The 20,851-nt window shown below is 49.3% G+C and overlaps 1 protein-coding gene across 2 annotated transcripts in view; it reads right to left on the bottom strand.

Annotated features, from left to right (window-relative positions):
* Positions 1-108: 108 nt before the first annotated feature.
* Positions 109-20,851, bottom strand: part of Cyth3 (cytohesin 3) — a 114,352-nt gene continuing 93,609 nt past the window's right edge. For both annotated transcript variants that reach the window (XM_050124376.1, XM_050124377.1), the window contains 9 exons: positions 16,604-16,722; positions 11,853-11,933; positions 8,565-8,677; positions 8,214-8,362; positions 7,027-7,138; positions 3,053-3,129; positions 2,902-2,973; positions 2,654-2,808; positions 109-2,472 (listed from right to left, as the gene is read on the bottom strand). In XM_050124376.1, the coding sequence (XP_049980333.1) occupies positions 2,400-2,472; positions 2,654-2,808; positions 2,902-2,973; positions 3,053-3,129; positions 7,027-7,138; positions 8,214-8,362; positions 8,565-8,677; positions 11,853-11,933; positions 16,604-16,722 (951 nt within the window). In that variant the 3' untranslated portion in view covers positions 109-2,399. The remainder of the gene's footprint in view (positions 2,473-2,653; positions 2,809-2,901; positions 2,974-3,052; positions 3,130-7,026; positions 7,139-8,213; positions 8,363-8,564; positions 8,678-11,852; positions 11,934-16,603; positions 16,723-20,851) is intronic.

The following is a 20,851-nucleotide window of genomic DNA, read 5'->3' as shown; positions in this document are numbered from 1 at the left end:
AGCATGTTTTTATTTGGGAACACAGTATTTGCGATAGTTCTTGACATCTGTAAGCCCTCCAATTTACTAGCTATTTGCTTTGCAATAAAATAGCCAGAAATTCTGATATCAACATTAATAGATATTTCTTCATGCAGGTTGTAGGAGTATGTACATTGTATAACAAACACTGCAGAAATTAATAGATATGTACATTATTTACATAGTAACTTTATTGTAAATAGAAATGTTTTCTAAGATAGAAAGAAAGAAATCATTTGTGGTTTCTGGTCTGTAACATACTGAACTTGTCAGCAAAGCATAGCTGTAGCTCTGGAAACCAGTGTGACATGAAGCACAGAAGGTTGCTCCTTCTCAACAGCTCCTGGGTAGACTGGGACCACGTCACTCAAGTGTTCCAACACCTCCAAGGCCAGTCCACCTACACCTGAAAATGACAACCAGGGCCCAGCAGGACAGGAAATGGTCTTTGGCCAGAGTCGGACTTAATGCTTCAATGAGTGCAGACAAAGGGCATGAGTATAACTGAGCCTCTGCAAGCCTTGGAAGTAGCCAGATGCCCTTGGGGTTAACACTGTCACAACATAACCTGAGCTAGGTGACTCCATGTGGATACTCTGAGAGCCAGTAACTTAGGATTCTTAGCACCAACAGCCATCAGGCAAAGTCCCCTCAAAGATGACTATGGCATTAAAGACACCATCCTCAACATCCACCAGAGCTCTGTATCCCCAGGACCATACCTGGGTTGGACATGAGAAGGCAGAGTCACCAGAGTCTTGATGGAAGGGATGTGAGTTCCCACTCATCCATACACACAGGTGCCCAACCAGCAGCAGGTTCTGGTCTGAGGTGGTAAAGGCTTAGGAGTAGGGATCATGGAAGACTGGAAGCCAGGTTACATACACACCAGCCAGGCAGCTCAAAGGTTTCAAATCTGAGGTATTAATAAAAACCTAGAAGCTTGGGAATAAACCAAAAGGTGAGCAATCTGGTACATGAGGGGATTTCAGCCTTCGCCACCACCACCCCACAAAAAATCTTATGTGACAGCTACCTCTGAGGCAACGAGCCTCAAGACAGCTCACAAAGTCATGTCTGAGTGCATTTGGTTGAAGGTTTTCAAGGACCGTCGGGATGCAAGCTCCAGGGAAGCAGCTTGGCAGGGAAGACCATTTTCCGAACAAGCCACACGCAGCCTCAAAAGGGTCCCCCAAATTATGAATGGGCCTCCCCAGAAGTGCAACAGAATAGGTCTGACCACTTTACCCAGTCTCAGCCCAAGCACACAGTGCCCTGAAATCACCCTGGTATATACAGGGTTCTGTGTGCCATTGGCTTCTAAGTGCCATTTTCAGCTTTTCCCTCCTTAAAAGGGATGCCAAATGTTGGAGACCTGGCACTACCAGAGGCTATGTGGGCTACTTCTGGCTGCTTATGCCTAGACACTACATCAAAATAGTGGATCTAGTTACTGTGTCAGTGAGCACTTAACCAAAAGTTTGAAACAGCAAGCAACAAAAGTACCGAAGCCAACATGGGCCATGTGCAGATGGAGCACATAGAACTGTCATGTGTGATGGTCAGACACGTAAACAGCCTGTCTCGAGGGAAAGGACTCTTATCTGCCAAGCCTCAACACCGACAGGATAAACATCCTGAGCCATAACCCTATTTTAGTGATTTGTCTTAGAGAAGCACGTGAAGGGAAGTGACAGTTAGCCACACCTGGAGTCTCCCAAGCATTCTGGTCCTCATGGTTACCCCAGGGCCTTGTCACCCAGATTGGCTGCCTGTGCCCCACCTGACACATCAGGCCCCCAGCTGCTCCCACTCAAATGGTTGGAGGCTGCATATATAGACTGTGTTCAGTGCACAGTACATACTTGTGTCCAGGAGTTAAGTTTATAGCTGCCATTCTAAAAATACTACTGTTAGAAATTAAGCATCTTTCATTATAATTTTCAGAATATAAAAGGCATATAAAAGCTATAATCCTATATATCTGAAAAAAATTCTGAATAAAAAAAGTGGTAGGTTTTCCTTTTTCATTTTGATATAAAACAGTGACTTCTAGAACAGCTAGTGCTGCCCAAAAGAGTTGGTGTGGCGTGGTGTGGGCTGAGGCTCTGGCTCCAGAAAAGGAGTCCCGTGTGGGCTGTGCAGGTCCTGAGGCTGGGTCACCAGGTGCTGTGTGGACAAGGGTCCCCAAAGGTCAACGCCAGGGCAGTGGCAGGAAGGAAACACTCACAGCTGACCAACATCCCAGAGGACAAGGCTCTGGGGGCTTGGGCCTTGGCTAGCTGCTCTGGAGGACCCATGGGCACCATACTGCCCCCTCGTCCTGCTGCTTGTGAGTAGTCGGTGCGTCCGCTGTGGAGTCTGGGTCTTGGCGTCACCTATTTCTTATTGGCAATCCTCCTTTTCCTCGTGGCCAACATGTCATAGAATGGGTCCCTACTGATGCTTGCTCTGGGGAGAAAGGAAGATAAGTGGGTTGTGACTGTAGGTTTAGATGCCCAGTCCCCCACACCCCACAGCACAAACAAGCAGCAGGTCCAGGTCTGGAGCAGCCTTTCTGACAGTACAGGGATCTAACATGCACATGTGTGCTCACACCCCTGCTCCCCATGGGCCTGGCTGTTCTACTCACTTGATGGACTTCATCCACTCCTCCTTCTCTTCAGGGCTGGGGGCAGAGATCCGGTACACAACATGGTTCCCCTCCACCACACGGCCATCTGCCTCTGTCTTGCACGCTTTGATGACCTGCCCTTTATGACTGGGGTTGTACAGCTCAAAGCAGTTCTGGTAGAGAGAAGAGACCCATCACAGGGGCAGGGAGGGAGGGGAGGCTGCAAAGCTCTAGAGAGGAAAGACAGGCACAGGGAAATCTCGTACCGGTTTTCGAGGGTCCTCCACCTCCCTGATGCTGAGGTTCTCCAGCGGGATGATCCCCCTGGGCTCCTTGTCCTAGAAGAGAGGTGTGTGAGGCAAGGCCTGACAGACTGGTCCAGGCCTTTGGAGAGAGAGGATGAGCAGTCACACTCACCGTAGTGTACTCAAAGTAGTAGAGGCAGTTATCTGTGAGGATGAACCAGCGCCGTTTCCAGGTCTTCACACGGCCCCCTAGGAGGAGGAGAGCCCCATGAAGCAGGTGTTCAGGTAGCCAGAGCCCAAGGGCCCAGAGAGGGGCCCAGAATCCCCAACCACATCACTGCCCTGTCAAAGGAGCCAAGCTCAAGACTGGGCTTGCTTTCTCTTCAAACCATCCCATATTGACCCCAGTTAGAAAGTGGGCAAGCTGTGAGGCCTGACCATCCAGGATGGCTGGGTGCAGGGCTGGGACCCCCATGCACCCTCCCACCCAGGGCCCACACAGGTGCCCTCTCTCCATGGCCACCCAAGGGTCACCCTAGGTCATACACGGCTTTCAAATTTGCCTCCTGGAAAAGTTAGTTGTAATGGATGGGTGTAATTTCCCCCATGAAATGAACGCGATGAAGTCAGTGCCGGCTCACCCAGGTCTGTCCAGGCTTAATCCTGTTACGTCAGGGCAGTTATCGCATTACTGGGACTTTGAGCAGCCCTGGGATCCATCAAAGTCAATTACCCTTGGCCCAGGGAATTATTAGATTGAATTAATCTTTTAACAAGATCTAGAGCACATGTGTACACACACACACACACACACACACACACACACACATGCACGCGGGTATCTGTACAAGCTCTTTACTATGGAAAGGAACCCTCTATCCTATTTGTTGCTGTCAGTCAAAATTATTTCTACTGACAACTTTTGCTTTTGACAAAAAGTTTGAAAAAAAAAAAAAGAGGAAAAGTTGCTTGTGGTAACAAATTCAGTGCTCCCAGGGGCTTCAGGGGAGATGCCCTCCTCCTGCCCCATGGCCTCCCAAAGCTAACAGTGGCAATGCAGAGGAACTGCTTGGCTTTCTCTAAACATGCCAGGAGGTGGGGAGGATCTGCAGACCAATGCAAGGTGCTGGGAAGTGCAGACAAGCTGTGGGGGCACAGAAGGCGCCGACAGTGAGGAAGAAATTTCCCAGGCAGTTAGTTACAGAGACCCCAATACAGGAAGGAATAGGGAAGATTGCTTTACCCTGACAGAGTGCCTGGAGTCTGCAAGGTAGGGAGGAATCACCAAAGCACAGTGGGATGCTGGGCCAGCCCAACCCCCTCTCCACACCACACACCCTTGGCCAGAAGAGCCTTCCTTTTGGCTTCTCCTGCCTGGAGTCACACCTCTTTCTCACACCATCTTTCCTGATGGTTGCACTGGACCCCTGTTCCCCAAATTACACCTTCCTCAATCAGGGGCTGTCTCATGCCATAACACACAGGAAACTAGGGATTTATGGGAAGCCCCAGCCTATGCAGAACCCCAGAAGAAACTCAGTTTAGCCTTTCTTCTCCCAAAAACCTTCATTCAGCGAAGAGGAACAGAGAAAGGCATGCCAAAATCTAGCCACACTCGCTTCTCTGAGGCACTCACTCTTCCAGGCCAAGGCAGTGCCAGAATCGGATGAGAGCAAGCTTGCAACTCAGGCAGCTGCCGCTAGTGTGTTTCCTCTCCTTCCCTCAGAGAGGTCCAGGTGGACATCCCAGCTACACCGTGCTTCCTAGCACCCTTCTCTCCCTCCCCAGCATAGGTTCCCCTTTGGCAGAGCTGCTCCAGGTCTCTCTGTGGAAGCACCCCTGCCAAGCGCCTGCTCCTCCTCTGTGCTGCCATTGTGGCTGTCAAGCCCTTCGGTGCTCTGCTCAGCCTCAAGCCCCCTGGGAAAGGTCAGCCAAGCATGGGGTCACAGCTGCCCAGAATGGGCATTTGTGAGGCTGGAGGGCCCCTGGACATCCCCACTGCTTCCATGGTCAGGATGATTAGGGGAGCCTGGCTCTAGACTGCCCAGCAGGGATCCCATTCAGTCCAGATGCGGGCCAAGTAGGGGCAATGCCCCAAACTTGAAGCCACAGCAGATTGTGCCACAATCTTATATCCAGCCCTGTGCACAGATCCGTGCTCCCAAACGCTTTCATGTTTTTAGAGTTTCCCTTTCTTGCTGTCCTCAAGCATGTGGAGGCGGACACACACGGCTGTACACACATGAACACACTGACACGAGCATGCCCACATCAACGTTTTCTTCCATGACAATTCAATCCTAACCACAGCCTGCTTCTGACATGAACAGTTCAAACTCCAACAGTGTGCACAGCCCCACCAAGACTGCAGAATGCGTCCAGCATGCCTTCCCCCCTCTTGACACTTCTGGAGAAGTACCAGTTGGCTGTGGCAAATGTTAGGTTTGGGCTCCTCCACACAACTGAAGGAAGCCAGTGGGCACAAGTGCCCATGGGTACCAGGCACTTGGAAAAGGCCAGTGAAAGCCAATTCTGCCCACCAGTTTGCTAGGGTGACATCTACGGGTAGTGCCTCATGTAATCATGGTTTTGGCCTCAGATTACCTCTAGAGCAGGGTGAACCAGTGCCTGCTGGTGTACGGGAGCCCACAGTGCCAGCGCCGCCTGCAAAGGTGGGCCTCAGGTCCCGGCATCTGGCTATGCTGGGTCAAGGCACAGACCAACAGCATAGCTAAGTGCTCTGCACTTATTTCATGGCCTGCTTAAGTGTCCAACCAGAAAATGGGCTGGGCAACATGAGCTGGTTTCACTCGTTCATTGTCATCCAGGGACTGGGCTCTTCCTAGTGGCAGAAGCCACACCAATCGCCAGGAAGCTGTGGTGCCATCATCCCTCAGGAAACTGCTGGTGGCTGGGATGCACGCTTCCTCTTTTCTCTATCCACAGGCACAGTGTGTGTGGCCAAGTCACTCGAGGGTCCACACTCAAGGTTACTGCACTTGATTTTAAGGCCAACACTGGGACATTTATTTCTAAACTCTGACATGGTGAGAGCAAAATTAAGAGCAATAGCCAAGGCCAAAGTTGGGAAACAGCAGACCCTCGGGGAGCCCCATCAGCTGGACCTGGCACATGTCTCTGAGTCACAGCCCAGCCTCCTTTGGTCCATCATCAGAACTCTATCCCACAGGTCTTTCTTATTACACAGCAATAATATTACCTGGACAGGGCGCCATCACACGTCACAGGCTTTCTGTCAGTCTACGGTTCTTTCAACCCCTCAGAGTCAAAAGAAGCTAAAAATTTCAATTGTCCCAAGTGCAGGAATCAATTAAGTCTCCAATAAGGAAGCCTTTGTACAGGTGCCACCCTGTTGGTTAGTGGGAGTAGGGTAGCACTGTAAGACAGGCTGGTTACCAGCTTCCTCCCTGCTGCAGGGCCCTGAAGATGGGGGCAAGCATGTTCCCATAGTTTCCCCATGCGCACGCTTCTGGTCCCAGGAGCTCTGGGCCCTGCCCATGATGGATGGGTCTCACACACACTACACCTGCACAGTGCTGCCCCAGCCAAGTCCAAAGCCAAATGGATCAGATGAATGGCAACCACAGAGTGGAGCTTCACACAGACCAACGTGGGGGAGAAAATGAGCCGCTGGGGAGGGGAGGAAGCCACTGGGTACCTACCTCCTAGCGCAGGACAAGCAGGGACAGCCCATCACAGAACAGAAAGGTGGGAGCCACAGGCAGAAGGAAACAACAAGAAGGTACATTTAAACCACTCGTCAGGATCACAGCCACGCCAAAGCACGAGAGCACACAGCTTGTGGAGATAAAGGCACTTGCTTCTCAGGCAGAGAACTACCTGGATTCACGTGGATACTAACTCAGTAGCTTTCTGGGATGGGTCGTGCAGAGGGTGCTGCAACCATGGCCCGCTCTGGAAGGTCACGACTCAGTGACACAGCCACCAGTGTTAAGGTGAGCGGCTGCCCAGAGTGGTCTCTGGCTTGACTGCATTTTTCTTTTTAAGCTTTCTGCCTTGTAGTTGGGGGCTGTGGCTCCAAGGAAGGAGCAGGGCAAGAAGTCCCCGGGAGCTGCTGCTGTGGGCCGAGGGGTGCGGGTGCAGGTCCTACCCTGCCAGGCTCACCCAGCTTCAGCAGCCAGCCTTCTCGATCTGGGTTGAAGAACGTGTGTGTCAAATCATTCCCGTCATCTTCTGGGATCTTAAATGGCTCATTCTTGATACTTTCATATAAGTTCTGTAAGGAGGAGAAGAGCCAATCAGGGGCTGTACCGAGAAGCAACATCCTTCCTCTCTCCCGCACAGAGTCCCACACAGCCTGAGAGACCAGGCGCTTACGAAGACACTTGGAAAGTGCCTTTGAAATCACCAAGCTAGCATTACTGATTTTCATTGGATTAAGAGAATTTAATAGTAACGTCAGCGGTTGGGAGACGGCTCAGTTGATGAAATGCGTGCCTGCAGGCACGGAGACCCAGTTTTGGATGTGCAGTTCCTATCTAAACATAAGAACTGAGCTTTGGTAGTTTGTGCTTATTATCTTCTCTGAGACGACAGAGACAGGAGGTCCTTGGTACTTATTGGCCAGTGAGAAACCCCCGTCACCAAAAAACAAAAACCACCATCTGGAGATGAGATGGCTCAGCAGGCCAAGGCACTTGGGCACACAAGCCTGGCAACTTAAGTTCCATCAGCAGAGCTCACGCACATGTGAAAGGAGAGAAGCAACTCTACAAAATTGTTCTCTGACCACCACATGCCACCACCCCACATACATCATGCACGTACACACAATAAAAATAGTAAAAAGTAAAAAATAAGGCAGAGAAATGATTGATGGAGAAACCCAACACTGACCTCAACCCTGCCCCCCCCCCTACACACACGAGTAGGAAAATCCCACATGACAGGGCAGGAGACGACGATGGTTAGTCTTAATTGTCAGCACGGCACAGTCTAGAACCACCTGAGAAGGAAATCTCAGTGAGGGACTGTCTAGATCAGGCTGACCTGTGAGGAAGGAAGCCTAGCCCAATAGGGGGTGGTCGATCCCTGGGTCTGGAGACATAAAAACAGAGTGAGCTGTGCACTGCCAAGCAGGCATGTATTCATCCTCTCGTGCCTCCTGACTGGATGTGACCGGGCGCTCCCAGTTCCTGCCTTGACTTCCCCACATGAAGGACCTGTGGTCTAGACTTTGTAAGGTAAATAAGCTCTTCCCCACTGCAGTTGCATTTTTCAGAGTATTTTATCATAGCGACAGAAATGAAACCGGGGCAGACACACAACCGGGAAGCCGCCTGCAGACTCACCCTCAGCAGCTCCTCAGGAAGGTCCCCACCCTCGTTGATGCCGCGGTTCATGGTGATGAAGCGCTCGGCAGTAGGCTTGTCTCGCACGTTGTGGTTGTGCAGGCTGGTGTTGAGCATGATGATGGCGAAGGACAGCACATAGCATGTGTCTGCAACAAGACACGAGGTGGGGAGGCTTGAAACTCAGCTTGCATTTCTACAGGGAGAGTGGCGCCCTAGGAAGTGCTGCCAATGCTGCTTCCCTGGCAGAACGGCGTGCCCACTGAGGGGTGCTTCTCTACAGAGGCAGTGGGGGGTTAATGGGAGCTATGGGTGGGGGCATCTCGACGCAGGGATGTGCAGGCTGCTGACCTGTGGACTGGAAGACCCCAGGGTTGCACAGGCAGTATCGTGATGCGAAGGCCTCCATCATGCGGTCAATCTTCTGCGCCTCTCCAGGAAGTCTGAAGCTCCATAGAAACTGCCTGTAAAGACAGGACACTTCACCGAGTGACCTTGGGAGGACAGATCTGGCCAGACCCCCAAGCAGTTCCTGATCACCTGGCAAGAGCACGGCCTGCTCAGTCTGAGTGCCCAGAACTACCATGAGGTCAGCTGGTTTCCTCGTATTCAACAACTGAAGACTGCTGGCTGCTCCTTTTGTGTAACTACAAACTCTTCTTCAAGATCTGCTGCAGATGCCTCAAACCTCAACAGGATCCCAACATGCTCTGCCCTGCCCCCATGGCACCACCTCCTACATGGACATTCCAGGTGATCCCCAGGGTCCACTACGCCTGTGGCTGCTACAGTATTGGCAGGATAATGGATCCTCTCCTCTTAGGACTCCTCACCAAAGCAAGGTGGGGACAGGGTCAGAGTCATCAGTCAGCAATCAGCACCCACCCACACCTGCCAGGCCACAGCCACAGCCTGCTGCTGTGTCACCCCTGCCTCAAAGGAGCAGGCCCAAGCACATAGATGCTCCTGTCCTCAGAAGCTCCTCTCCCACTAAGGTCTCCCCTGGTTGCCCTATGTGACACCGTAGCTCTTGCCCTGCATCTTCAACTCCTTCTCGCTTCGCTTTCTCAGGCTACAAGGCACCCAACCAGCATTCTCCACCTGTGTGCCTTAAGTACCAACAGAAAGGTTATGGCTATCCTGCTTTCCAGAGCCACCCTGGCCTGTGAGGCTCATAACCAGCCTTACAGCAATGGCTGAGTATGTCAGACCTAGAGGCCACGTTAAGACATGGCTAGCACAGTTATACAAGGGAGGACCTGCTCTTTCTCTGGGCTCCCACGCCTATGCAAGTCCTTTAAGAAGGACTGTTTCCTCTAGGCCTGTCCACCACTCCCTCCTCCTTACCACTGCCCCCACTCCCAGGGGATTCCTGCCACAATCAGGCACTCGCTCAATAGCATCACCACACAGATGCCCTATTCCCACTTTCAAGACAGCCTCCAGAGCCACTTTCTGACTCTGCCCCACATGGTCAGCAAAGGACCACAGACATGCTGTCCTTGCCCCATCAGAGCAAGTTCCTCAGTTCTGACCCCACCATGACCATCCTGCCCACGAGTCTGAGGACCTCTTACCCAGCCTCACACTTTATTCCTACAGCAACAAGCTTCTATCAAGAAGCACCGGAACAGGCATCAGCAATGCCCGTCATCTTCCCCGCACCCACAGCAGACTCTGCACCATTCTGAGAATATCCCACTTGCATCCCTGATTAGGCCCAAGGACAGAGAGGAGATAATGCTACAGGTCAGGCACAACCAAGACAGAATCCACTGGAGCAAACCCAAGTTAGGCAGCAGCTACTCACTCTCATTGGTCTAGTGGAGAGGTCAGCTAGGCTCTGCCCTCTGACTCTAAGGCAGACAGAGTGAGAAGAGTAGAACCACAGTGGTGATGGCTATGCCATGGACTAGCCCTCAGGTTCATTAGCTCTGAGCCTTTCTCTGCCCATACAGTTCTCCAAAAGTGAACCTAAAATCAGCTAAACAGGTCTGTGAGACTCCTGTAGGGCTTTTCTGACACAAGCTTTTCAGCCCAGGCTGAGGGCTTAGCAGGGTCCCAAGGGCCACAACCAAAGGCTGCCAACATTCCAGTCTGCAGCTGAAGGAAGGTTGTGTAAACACCTCCAGAGGCAGGAGGAGAAAGTATGAAGACACGACCAGACAAGGCCAGCTATGTATGCTGAGCTTTGGGTGACACCAGGCTGGGTGAATCCACAAGGTCAGTCTTGTTACTTCTGCCTACACCCCAGGGTGAAGACCCAGTCCAAATGTCATGCCATCACAGAAGACAAGATGCCATTTGCTCAAGACTGCCAACCCAGCATGAGTGGGAATCCAGAAAAGCACTGAACTGAGGCTATCCCCTCCACTCACAGCACTGAACTGAGGCTATCCCCTCCACTCACAGCACTGAACTGAGGCCATCCCCTCCACTCACAGCACTGAACTGAGGCCATCCCCTCCACTCACAGCACTGAACTGAGGCCATCCCCTCCACTCACAGTACCGTCTATAGTGGCAGTGGCTTTCCTCAGACCAGACAGAGACCACAGAAGGACATCTGGTGGTTCCATCTACATCCTCCTTGGCACACCCATATGCCTGGGGCCTGAGGCTAACCCTAGTGACAACAGGACAGGGAGACACTGAGGCTGTCAAAAGCATAGCACAGGAAGCATGCACACATACAAGCTGGGATGGTTAACTTCCACTGTCAACTTGACCTGATATAGAGTCACCATGGAAATAAACCTGTGGGTCTACCTCTGACATTATTTCCAGAAAGGGTTAAATGAGGAAGACCCATCCTGAATGTGGGTGGCATCATCCCATGGACCACAACTTTCTCTCCTACCTCCCATCTCCACAAAACCTGTAAGAGCAAGAAACTCCTCCCCTTCTTAGGATGGAAGGATCTGTCTCTTTCCTTTTAGGCCCCTACGTGCTATACATGGTGCTGCTTCTACTTACAAGCCTGGAACTCTCCTCATAAAGCTCTATGGAGAGCTCACTCACTCACTCACTCACTCACTCACTCACTCACTCTATCTATCTATCTATCTATCTATCTATCTATCTATCTATCTATCTATCATCTATCTATCATCTACCTATCTATCTATCATTCTATCTATCATCTATTTATCGTCTATCAATCATCTATCATCTATCTATCTACCTACCTACCTATCATCGCCTCACCTTCTTTTCTACAAACCTGTCAACATCTTTTATCATCTACACTTACACCTTAGACAGCCGCAACACCTTCCTCACCATGACAGACTGCACCTTCAAACCCAAACCATGAGCCAAGACAGAACCTTCCTTAAGTCCCTTCCCCCAGGAACAAGTAAGGGAACAGCAAATGCAGGGACCCCAGATGAAGGACAGCAAAAAACCCAAGAAGGTGCAGAAACAGTGGCCACAGCAAGGCAAGCATGCAGTCCATCCCCAAACAAGTCTGGTTTCCACCCAGGGCTGCCGAGTGTCACCCAAGAGAGAACACAGAGGCTGATCTGTCGATACTACAGCTACTGGGGACTGGGTGGGGGGGTCCTCAGAGTCACTCTGAGTGACTACTGCTACCCCAGCCTTCCCATCTGTCTATACATGCCGTAAGGCAACCACTCACCTTAAGGCCTGGACAAGGTTGAGATCAGCAAACTCATGAAGCTCAACAAAAGCCTGAAGAACTTTGATATTAAAATCATCCCTAGGAAAGAAGAGAAAGCATCTGAGCTGCCCTGGAGAGAAGACATATATAAATGGCAGGCCTTTGCAGGCGACGGTAGTTCACTACAAGCAGCCATGCTCTTCACTGTAAATTTGTTTTAGAATTTTTATTTGTTTTGTTCTTTGAGGCAGAGTCTCACAAAGTTGCAAAAAACCTGGAACTCAGGATCCTCCTGCCTCCACCTCCTAAGTGCTAGGATTACAGGCATGCGCCCAGGGCCAGTAGTTTTCAGACTTAATGCAAAGGACACCTGCGTGGCTCTCTGAGGAGAACTTCCTAATGGGCAGGAGCTGGGAAGGAACCCACCACAAACCCTCAACTCATCTTCAGGTGAGCTCTAAAGCACTCCACACGAATGAGGCCTGGGACCTATACATATTCTGGAACCTTCAAAATGGCCCCTTAGCAAGGTTTTGCTCTGGTCTCTGCTTCCCAATGGGGTTTTGAGTGTGAGAAAAGAAGCAACGTTCTCAGGTCCTAAGTCATAGAGTGTAGGAGACCAAGGAAATCTGGGCGGGATGGGGTAGGGGGACATAATACATCATATTAGGGATTTTTGTTTTGCTTTGTGTTTGGAGGCTGGTGGGATCAGGTCTCATTCTGTAGCCTAGATTGGAACGGAACTCACTACTAAACCCAGGGACTATAGCATAGGGAACTCATTAAAACGCTCCTGCTTCAGCCTCATGACTGCTGGGGTTACTGGCATGAATCATAAGCCCTATCATATTGGTTTTTAAATGTAAAACATGAAAATACAATAAAGAGTAACTTTTTATTTAAATAGCAATAAAAAGAAAAACGATGCATCAGTGTGTTTCACTGGACGTTAGCTTAAATCATGCAACAGGCCTGCTCACCATGTGCTCTGAGGACATCCCTAGAGCACAATGCCAGGGTCCAGCTGCCCTACCAGAGGACTGGCACCCACCACACCTGGGGAATAGACCAGGTCTAGCCTGAAGACCACATCTGCTCCACACAAGCACCCAGCATGCTGTACAGAGTGGCCAGAGCTTAGTGCTGTCTGCCCCCAGGGCCATCCCTCGTGCGGAAGTCTCAAGTTAAAAGGAGGGAGCTTAGGGTCAGCACTGGGAAGATGAGGTACTGTTGTCTCCAAGGCCCTTGATGGCTTCTTAGCCTATGGCCCCAGAAGGGAGCATGAAGAAACCTTCCCAGGAGGCAATGCAAGGCCTGTCCTGATCGTGCAACACTGCTCTGGTCCTATGATCCACTAAGCTGGTAAACTCTCAGCATTAGGCACACTTGGGCCAGGAGTGTGTCCACAATGCACACTCTTCTGCCACTCAGTGGAGAGGGAGCAGCTTTGGCATCCAGGTTAAGGCCACAGCTAAGGGGCCAAGGCCTGTGACCATATCGGCTGCCAGAACCTCAGGGAGTGGTGAAGCCCAGAGGCAGTGTTAAAGACAGATTCCCATCTCTTCAGCATTCAGAGTTTGGGATTGGCACTGTTCAATCTGCAAGACTTCTTTGTATTTGCTAGCTGTGTTCTTATCAGATGTCAAGTAGGATTTCAAATGCTCCTCTCCAAGGAGAGGGGCTTATTCTCTTTATTTTATTTTATTTTAGCTTTCAGTTTTTAGTTTTCAAGGCAGGGTTTCTCTGTGTAGCCCTGGCTGTCCTTTAACTCACAGAGATCCACCTGCCTCTGCCTCCCAAGTGCTGGGATCAAAGGCCTGAGCCATCACTCCCCAGCTTTTTTCTTTAACTCCCCCACTCCTTCTTTAGAGTATAGTCTGAAGAAAAAAATAATAATTTGGGGCTGCTGAGTTGACTCAGCAAGTAAAGACACTTGATGTAAACCTTGATGTAATCCTGAGCTTGATTCTAGAACCTGATGTGGGAGTGATTTCTTTCTAATCTGTTGCTTTCATTGGTTAATTAATAAAGAAACTGCCTAGGCCCATTTGATAGGTCAACCCTTAGGTGGGTGGAGTAAACAGAACAGAATGCTGGGAGAAAGAAAGCTGAGTCAGCGAGTCGCCATGATTCTCCCACTCCAGACAGACGCAGGTTAAGATCTTCCCTGGTAAGCCACCTCGTGGGCTACACAGATTATTAGAAATGGGTTAGATCACTATGTAAGAGCTAGCCAATAAGAGGCTGGAACTAATGGGCCAAGCAGTGTTTAAATAAATACAGTTTCCGTGTAATTATTCCGGGTATAAAGCTAGCCGTGTGGGTACTACAAGAACCCATGTGGTAGGAACAGAGAACCAACTCTCACAGGTTAGCATGTTAGCATCCACACATGTTCACACATACAAATAAATGTGCAAAATGTTTAAATTTTTGTGGTGTTCAGTTGACCTCACTTCTTCAATTGTTTTGCCTTTGGGCACTAGATCTAAGAAACCCTTGCAATAACAGGATCATGATGATTTGCATGGTTCTAAGCATTTAATGGATTGACATTTGTGTCTTGGACCCATATTAACCTCTGTGTATAGTGAGGAGCCCAATATTTTCTCTCACAGACGTCATCTGTCATCAATGTTGGGGTAATTCCTTCCCCACTCAAGTGTCTTGCATTACATGTTAAAAATCATTTGATAGTAAATATAGGTGTTTATTTCTGGATTCTCAATTCCATTCTATCTTCTAGACCATTTTTATATTTATGTTTATTTATGTGTGTATATATACACACACACATATATGTACACACACACACATATATGGCAGGGGGTGTACATGTGAATTCAGGCACACAAACAGTTGGAAGAGGACAACAGACTCCTTGGAGCTGGGATAACAGGCAGCTGTGAGCCACCAGATGTAGGTGCTGAGAATGACCTCAGCAGCACATTGAAATACTCCAACCTGCTGAGCCACCTTTCTATCCAGTCTTCATGATTGTCTATGTCTGCCTTTTATGCCAGTATTGCATGTTTTGATCGGTATAATTTTATTTTATAATCATAGATTTTCTGAAGAAGAACCTTCCACATTATTAGTTTGCTGACTTTTGCAAAGAAGTCAAATGGGATTCTGCTGATGTATTAGATCTACCCATCAAGATGGAGCATACTGACCATAGCAAGACTACTTCCCAATCTGTCAGCATGGGATAGATTGCCATCTGCTTGGATCTTTTCACTGGTTTCATCTGCACATCTTCTGTTAAACTCACTCCTAGTTCTTCCCAATGCTGCTAAAGTTAGAACTACTTTCAGTCTGCTCAGAGACACAACTGCATGGAACAGCTGGCCTTGGTATACTGAGCCCGACTCCTGTGACCTTACTGAGTTTGCCTGTTCCCACTAATAGTTCAGCATGTGTTCTGGCTAGGTTTACTGTCAGAACCTTGAGCATAATAAGCAAGCATTCTACCAGTAAGCATCCCTAAAGCTCTTTAACTGACTTATAAACTAACTAGCCTGGGATAGAAATGCCAGTAGTCAACAAATAAATGAGACACTGAACAAAAATAAATGGTCATTAGAGACTGCAGGGCACATGCGACTCTGTTTGGTACATAATCTTCACACACTGCTGTCTGATTTGAAACTTATTTTTAAAAAATCATTTCTATAGTCATAAGAGATGCTTGTTTGTGGCTTTATTGGTTGGTCGAGATCTGGTTTTAGTATCAGGAAGTACTAAACTCCTGGAATGAGCCGGGGAATGCTTCACTGTTGAACAAGTATTTATAATAAAAAGTTAGGAGTAGAACTGTCCTGACTGGGCTATGTTGGGCTTTAAACAGCACTCCCTTCTTGGCACTTGCTGCCTTGGTCTCCTGCCTCACCTCAGCTAAGCAAAGTAGATGGCCGCCCTTCAGGGAATGGTGGTTCACTCTTGTAATCCCAGCCCTTAGAGGCAGAAGGGAGAAGATCGCTGTTAAGTGAGGCCAGCCTAGGCTACACAGCAAGACCTGATCTCAAAACCCAACAAAGCCAAGTGTGGGAGCCCACAGAAGTGGGTCCGTTTCACCTTGACGGGGAGCCAAAGAGTTCAGGCCTATTCCTGCTCCTTCAATGATATGACAGATTTGACCCAGGGAGTGGCTACCTACAAGATGCTTGGCCTAAAGGGTGGGCCAAATGCAGGCAAATTCAGTACTCACTGAACTGCCCTCCTGACTCTATTCTGTGTCTCTGTATCTCTGTTCCTTCTGCCTAATAGTTCTAATCCACATGCCCCTGCGGAGGATGGACCCCTGACGGCCAAGCAAAGCAAAACCACCAGCAGATGGACCTTTAGCTGAGGTGGGGAAAGTCACCTCAAGTGACAGGGAAAATCCCGAGAAGTCTAGGCTGTTTCTGGACCAACCTGCAGAAGGCGGGGCTTTCCAGGCCAGGGGGGGAATGACACTGATGACTGAGAGAAGGACTCCAATGGGACACAGATCCTCCCTGACCCTCAGTCACCTTCCTTTGTTGTGTGTCTTTTCTGCTGCTTTATCTAAGAAATACCTGTGTAATTCTGGACCATTAAGGTTCAGTTCACTCCTACGCTTTCTCTTAAGTATGTGATGCTTTAATTCTTCTATTTAGGTCTCTGGTCCACTTCACCTCTGGTATGATGAGATCCCAGCGGCCTGTCCTCAGGAGGATCCCAACAACACTGGGTCATCACTGTCCTGCCATCTGTCCTCCAGAGCTGCAAGAGGATCCTCGGCTTACCTCTCACCCAGGTAGTCTCCAATGACGGTCTTGTTCAGGCCCTCGCCTTTGTAAAGAAACTGGGCGACATCCTCTGGGGAGCTCTGCAGCAGGTCGTTCTCAATGAGGAACTGAATGCCCTGAGGAACAAGTGAGACGGAACACACGGGTCAGGACATCCACTCACGATCCTCTCAAAGTTGGCAACATGCTTTGCCCAGTAATCCGGCAGGTCTGGACACAGGAAAATCCCAGACCATGGAGACTGCACAGCCTGACTTCCAAAATGTCATACGTGTCTCATTCACTCAAGAAAGAGATGCTATGTTCATCAAGTGTTATATAGAAGTTTTTAAAAACCATCAGATTTGTAAACTTTGGGGAAACCACGTCTTTCCTGTCTCACAGGACCCACTGTGGGAGAGAAGCTGCCATGGGACAAGCAAATTCCCAACCACCAACCCCCTTGACAACTGTTTCTTTCTATTTTATGTGAGTGTTTGCCTGCATGTCTGTCTGTATACTACATGCAGAGGCCAGAAGAGGGCATCAGATCCCCTGGGACTGGAGTTACACAAGGTAATGATCCACCAGGTGGTGCTGGGAATTAAACCTAGTCCTCTGGAAGAACAGCTGAGTCTTCTCTCCAGCTTCCCACCTTTTAAAAAAGAAATATTTTTAACTTAATAAAAATTTAAATTATTTATGTGTGTGAGCCCATGTACTGATCACAACCAGAGGACAGCCCGCAATGAGTTGGGTCTCTCCTCCCACCATGGGGTCCTAAGGATGGAACTCAGGTCTTCAGGTATGGTGGTGTGTTTACCTGATGAGCCATCTGGCCAGATCTCCTTATTCATTATGATTGTGTGTTTCATGTATGAGTGACATACATGTGTTACATGTGTATGTGGAGGTCAGAGGACAACCTTCAGGAATCAGTTTTCTCCTCCCACCTGGACAATTGGGGATTGGACTCAGGTTGTCAGGCTTGTGTGACAACTGCTTGTATCTGATCTTGCCACCCTGCCCCAACCAACCCTTTTATTCCACCACCTTACCCCAGTTGCTTTACAGGCTCCCCTTACGTCCAAATGACCTGTCACACAGGTCTGGGCAAGCAGCCATAAGAGGAAACCTGTAGGAATGACTTTCACTGCCCTTCCTCTTTCTTCCTGTGTTGAACTCCGCGTAATGGCCAGGACTACAGCATCTCTCGTGTGAGGGAAAGACCGAGGTAAGCACCTTGCTCCTGTCACTTGGGAGCCACTTACTGCCATAGCAGCTATTCAATAAAATACAACTCCACTGTGTAATCAGCTATGGGGGGGGGGAAATGGGTGTTCTGTTCCTTGGGTCAAAAGCATGTTAACCGGCACACTACCACCGAGCTCACACCAGCTGAGCACATGCTAACCGGCACACTACCACCAAGCTCACAGCAGCTGAGTACACCCCACTTTAAGAACCTACGAAGTGTAGCTGCTAGTGTCAAGAGAAGAGGTTGGCCCAGGCCTGAGTCAGGTGCACTGCACCATCTCACGGGAACTCCCAGGACCTGCTACAACAGCAAGACGTGCACAACTTGAAAGCTGGTTTCAAGCTACCTTACACCAGGTTGGAACACAGGGAATTCTGCTATCTATGTGCCAAGAGGCATTTCTACAAATTCAGAGAGGCTTTTCAAGCTGAAACTCCAGACCTAAGCCTGCTTTGGCTTCCTCATACACCCACAGTCCATCTGGCAGCCTTATTTAGCATTTTCAAAAACTTCAGGCAGCAGCAGACAACCAGTAAGAGAAAAGATAAAGATAGAAGATGGAAGACTGCAACTAGATGGAAAGAACAAAACGAACGTGAGGCTTTACAAACCCGGTACAAAGCAAAAGGCAACACAAAGGTACATTGTGTAAATATATGCAATTATTGGGAGCATGGCACATACATGCGGATGTACACATGTATGTGCTCATGCCCGGAGGCCCTAAGTTGATGCCATGTCTTCTTGATTGTGCTCCACTTTTAACTGACTGAGGCAGGGTCTCCCACTAAACCTAGAGCTACTAATTGTGGCTAATCTATTTAGCTACCTTGAACCACGGTTTTCTTGTCTCTGCCTCCCAAGTGTGGTCACCACACGTAGACACTACATCTATGCAGGTTTTATATGGGCTTGGGGATCCAATCTCTGGTTCTCAGACTTGCACAGCAGGCACGATAGGCACTGAACTATCTCCCCAGTCCCAGACAGGTATATTTTCATCCTGCTCGCGCGCAGTTTTAAAAAAGCAAACCTAATTTTGGTAATAGTGTGGGATACCTGGGGGAATGGATTTGAGACACAGTGGCCCCAGAAAGGTGGCCTACAATGTTCTGCTAGTACATTTTGTTCTGGGTTGAGGGTTTTGTTTCTTAATTTGTCAAGATGATTCAAGTCTTACATTTAAAATTTGTGGGCCATGTCACATGTCATTTAAGACCGACAGTCCTAGAGTCGACTCTTATGCATTTCTGGCGGGAACGGAAAAGAGCATATCCACGTGGGTGCTACTGTGAAAGCCACACGCACACACACACACACACATGTACATCTGTCCTGGAGCATGGGATAAGAACCAGCAGCACTGCAGCTCTGTGCTCGCACTGTGACTTGTTCACCAACCATCCAGATAGGAAAAAGTAGGAGCAAGTAGAGATGGTGAGCCAGCAGCCAGCAAGACACAGCACAGGGATACCCTTGGGGTCGGTAAGGGAAGGGCAATCATAGGAGGGTAGGCAGAAGTTTACTAACACCTCAGGGTCAAAGGTCAATACTTCAGCATTATAGAACCCTGCTAGGGTTATTAGAATTCAAAAGACTAACAGTGAGCATAAATTGTTAAGTTTTGCTACCCTGAAATCTGCCAAGGGCAAGGAGGAGGGCATCTGAAAGAATCCAGGATTCTGGAACAAAGCCTCATGGAAGCAGAGCCCGAGGTGGGTCTGGTCCAGGACACCTTGACTGTGACTATGATACCCCAGGGACTGAGTTTGTGGCTATTTTCCCTCAAAGAGCTCAATGCCCCCTAGGCAGACGCAGATATTCCCAGTGCATCTTTGTCACCTGGCTCCCCTATCCCCCAACCTGGGGCTTCTGAGTCTGTGCTCTCAAGGCTGAGTGTGCCAGACCCTTGAACTCAGGCCTTGGCCAGGTCAGAGCGAGCTTGTGGAACACACTGTCTAGATGTTCAGGACCTGTCCTGAGCCTCCACCCTCCCAAAGAACTAGGTCTCTGTAACAGCTGATCCTGACTGTCAACCTGACTGCACTTAGAATGACCTAGGAGAAAAGCCATGGCTGTGAGGGGGCTATAAGAGAGTTTTAACTGAGAGCAAAAGACCCCACCTTGAAGTGGGTGGCACCCCTTCCATGGGCTGGATGCTTGGACTGAATAAAAAGGAGTGAGCTAGCTGAGTCCCAGCACTCACGGCTCCGCCTCACACTAGAGCTAGCACACCTTCCCACCACGATGGCCTGCACTCTGACCCTCCCTCCCTAAGGTCGCATTTGTTAGGTTGTATCACTACAGTGAGATAACTAATCAATACAACTGATTTTGGAGTGTGTAGACCATCAAGGATGTGAGAAAGTCAAATAGGATAAGGTCACTTCTGGCTTATAAGACACACACGAGACACGAAGAGGCCCCCAGTAAGGAAGGGTTTTCTCTGCAATGATGTGGGAATGTCATGTAAAAATCTGTTGATTTCATTGGTTAAGCAATAAAGAAACTCCTTAGCCCTGATAGGTTAAAATATAGGTGGGAGGAGTAAATAGAATAGGATGCTGGGAGAAAGAGGAAGTGAGCTCAGACTCAACAGCTCTGATCTCTGGAGCAGAGACGCCAGGCTCCGCTCTCCCAGCCAGCTCTGACCCAGGATGGACATAGGCTAGAATCTTCCTGGTAAGCACACCTTGGGGTGCTTACATACATTATTAGAAATGGGCTAGTCCAGGTGCGAGAATTAGCCTGTAAGGGCTAGAGTTAATGAGCCAAGCAGCGTTTAAATGAATACAGTTTGTGTGTTGTTATTTCGGGCATAAGCTAGCAGGCAGCCAGGGTGCTGGGGACGCAGCCCTGCTGCTCCAATTACAACAAATGGCTGCCCAACGTGAGGATAACTGAATCCACAAAAAGCCTGAGAAAGCTTGGGAAAGAATGGAGTGAAGCATGTTTTCATGGTAGCAGCGATTTCTCGAGTCTGCTCTGCTTGCTAGAGGCAAGCAAGC

This window comes from Alexandromys fortis, unplaced genomic scaffold (assembly GCF_014885135.2).
Source record: "Alexandromys fortis isolate MF-2015 unplaced genomic scaffold, M_Fortis_MF-2015_v1.1 scaffold_227, whole genome shotgun sequence".
NCBI lineage: Eukaryota > Metazoa > Chordata > Mammalia > Rodentia > Cricetidae > Alexandromys > Alexandromys fortis.
This window is presented reverse-complemented; position numbering and strand designations above follow the sequence as displayed.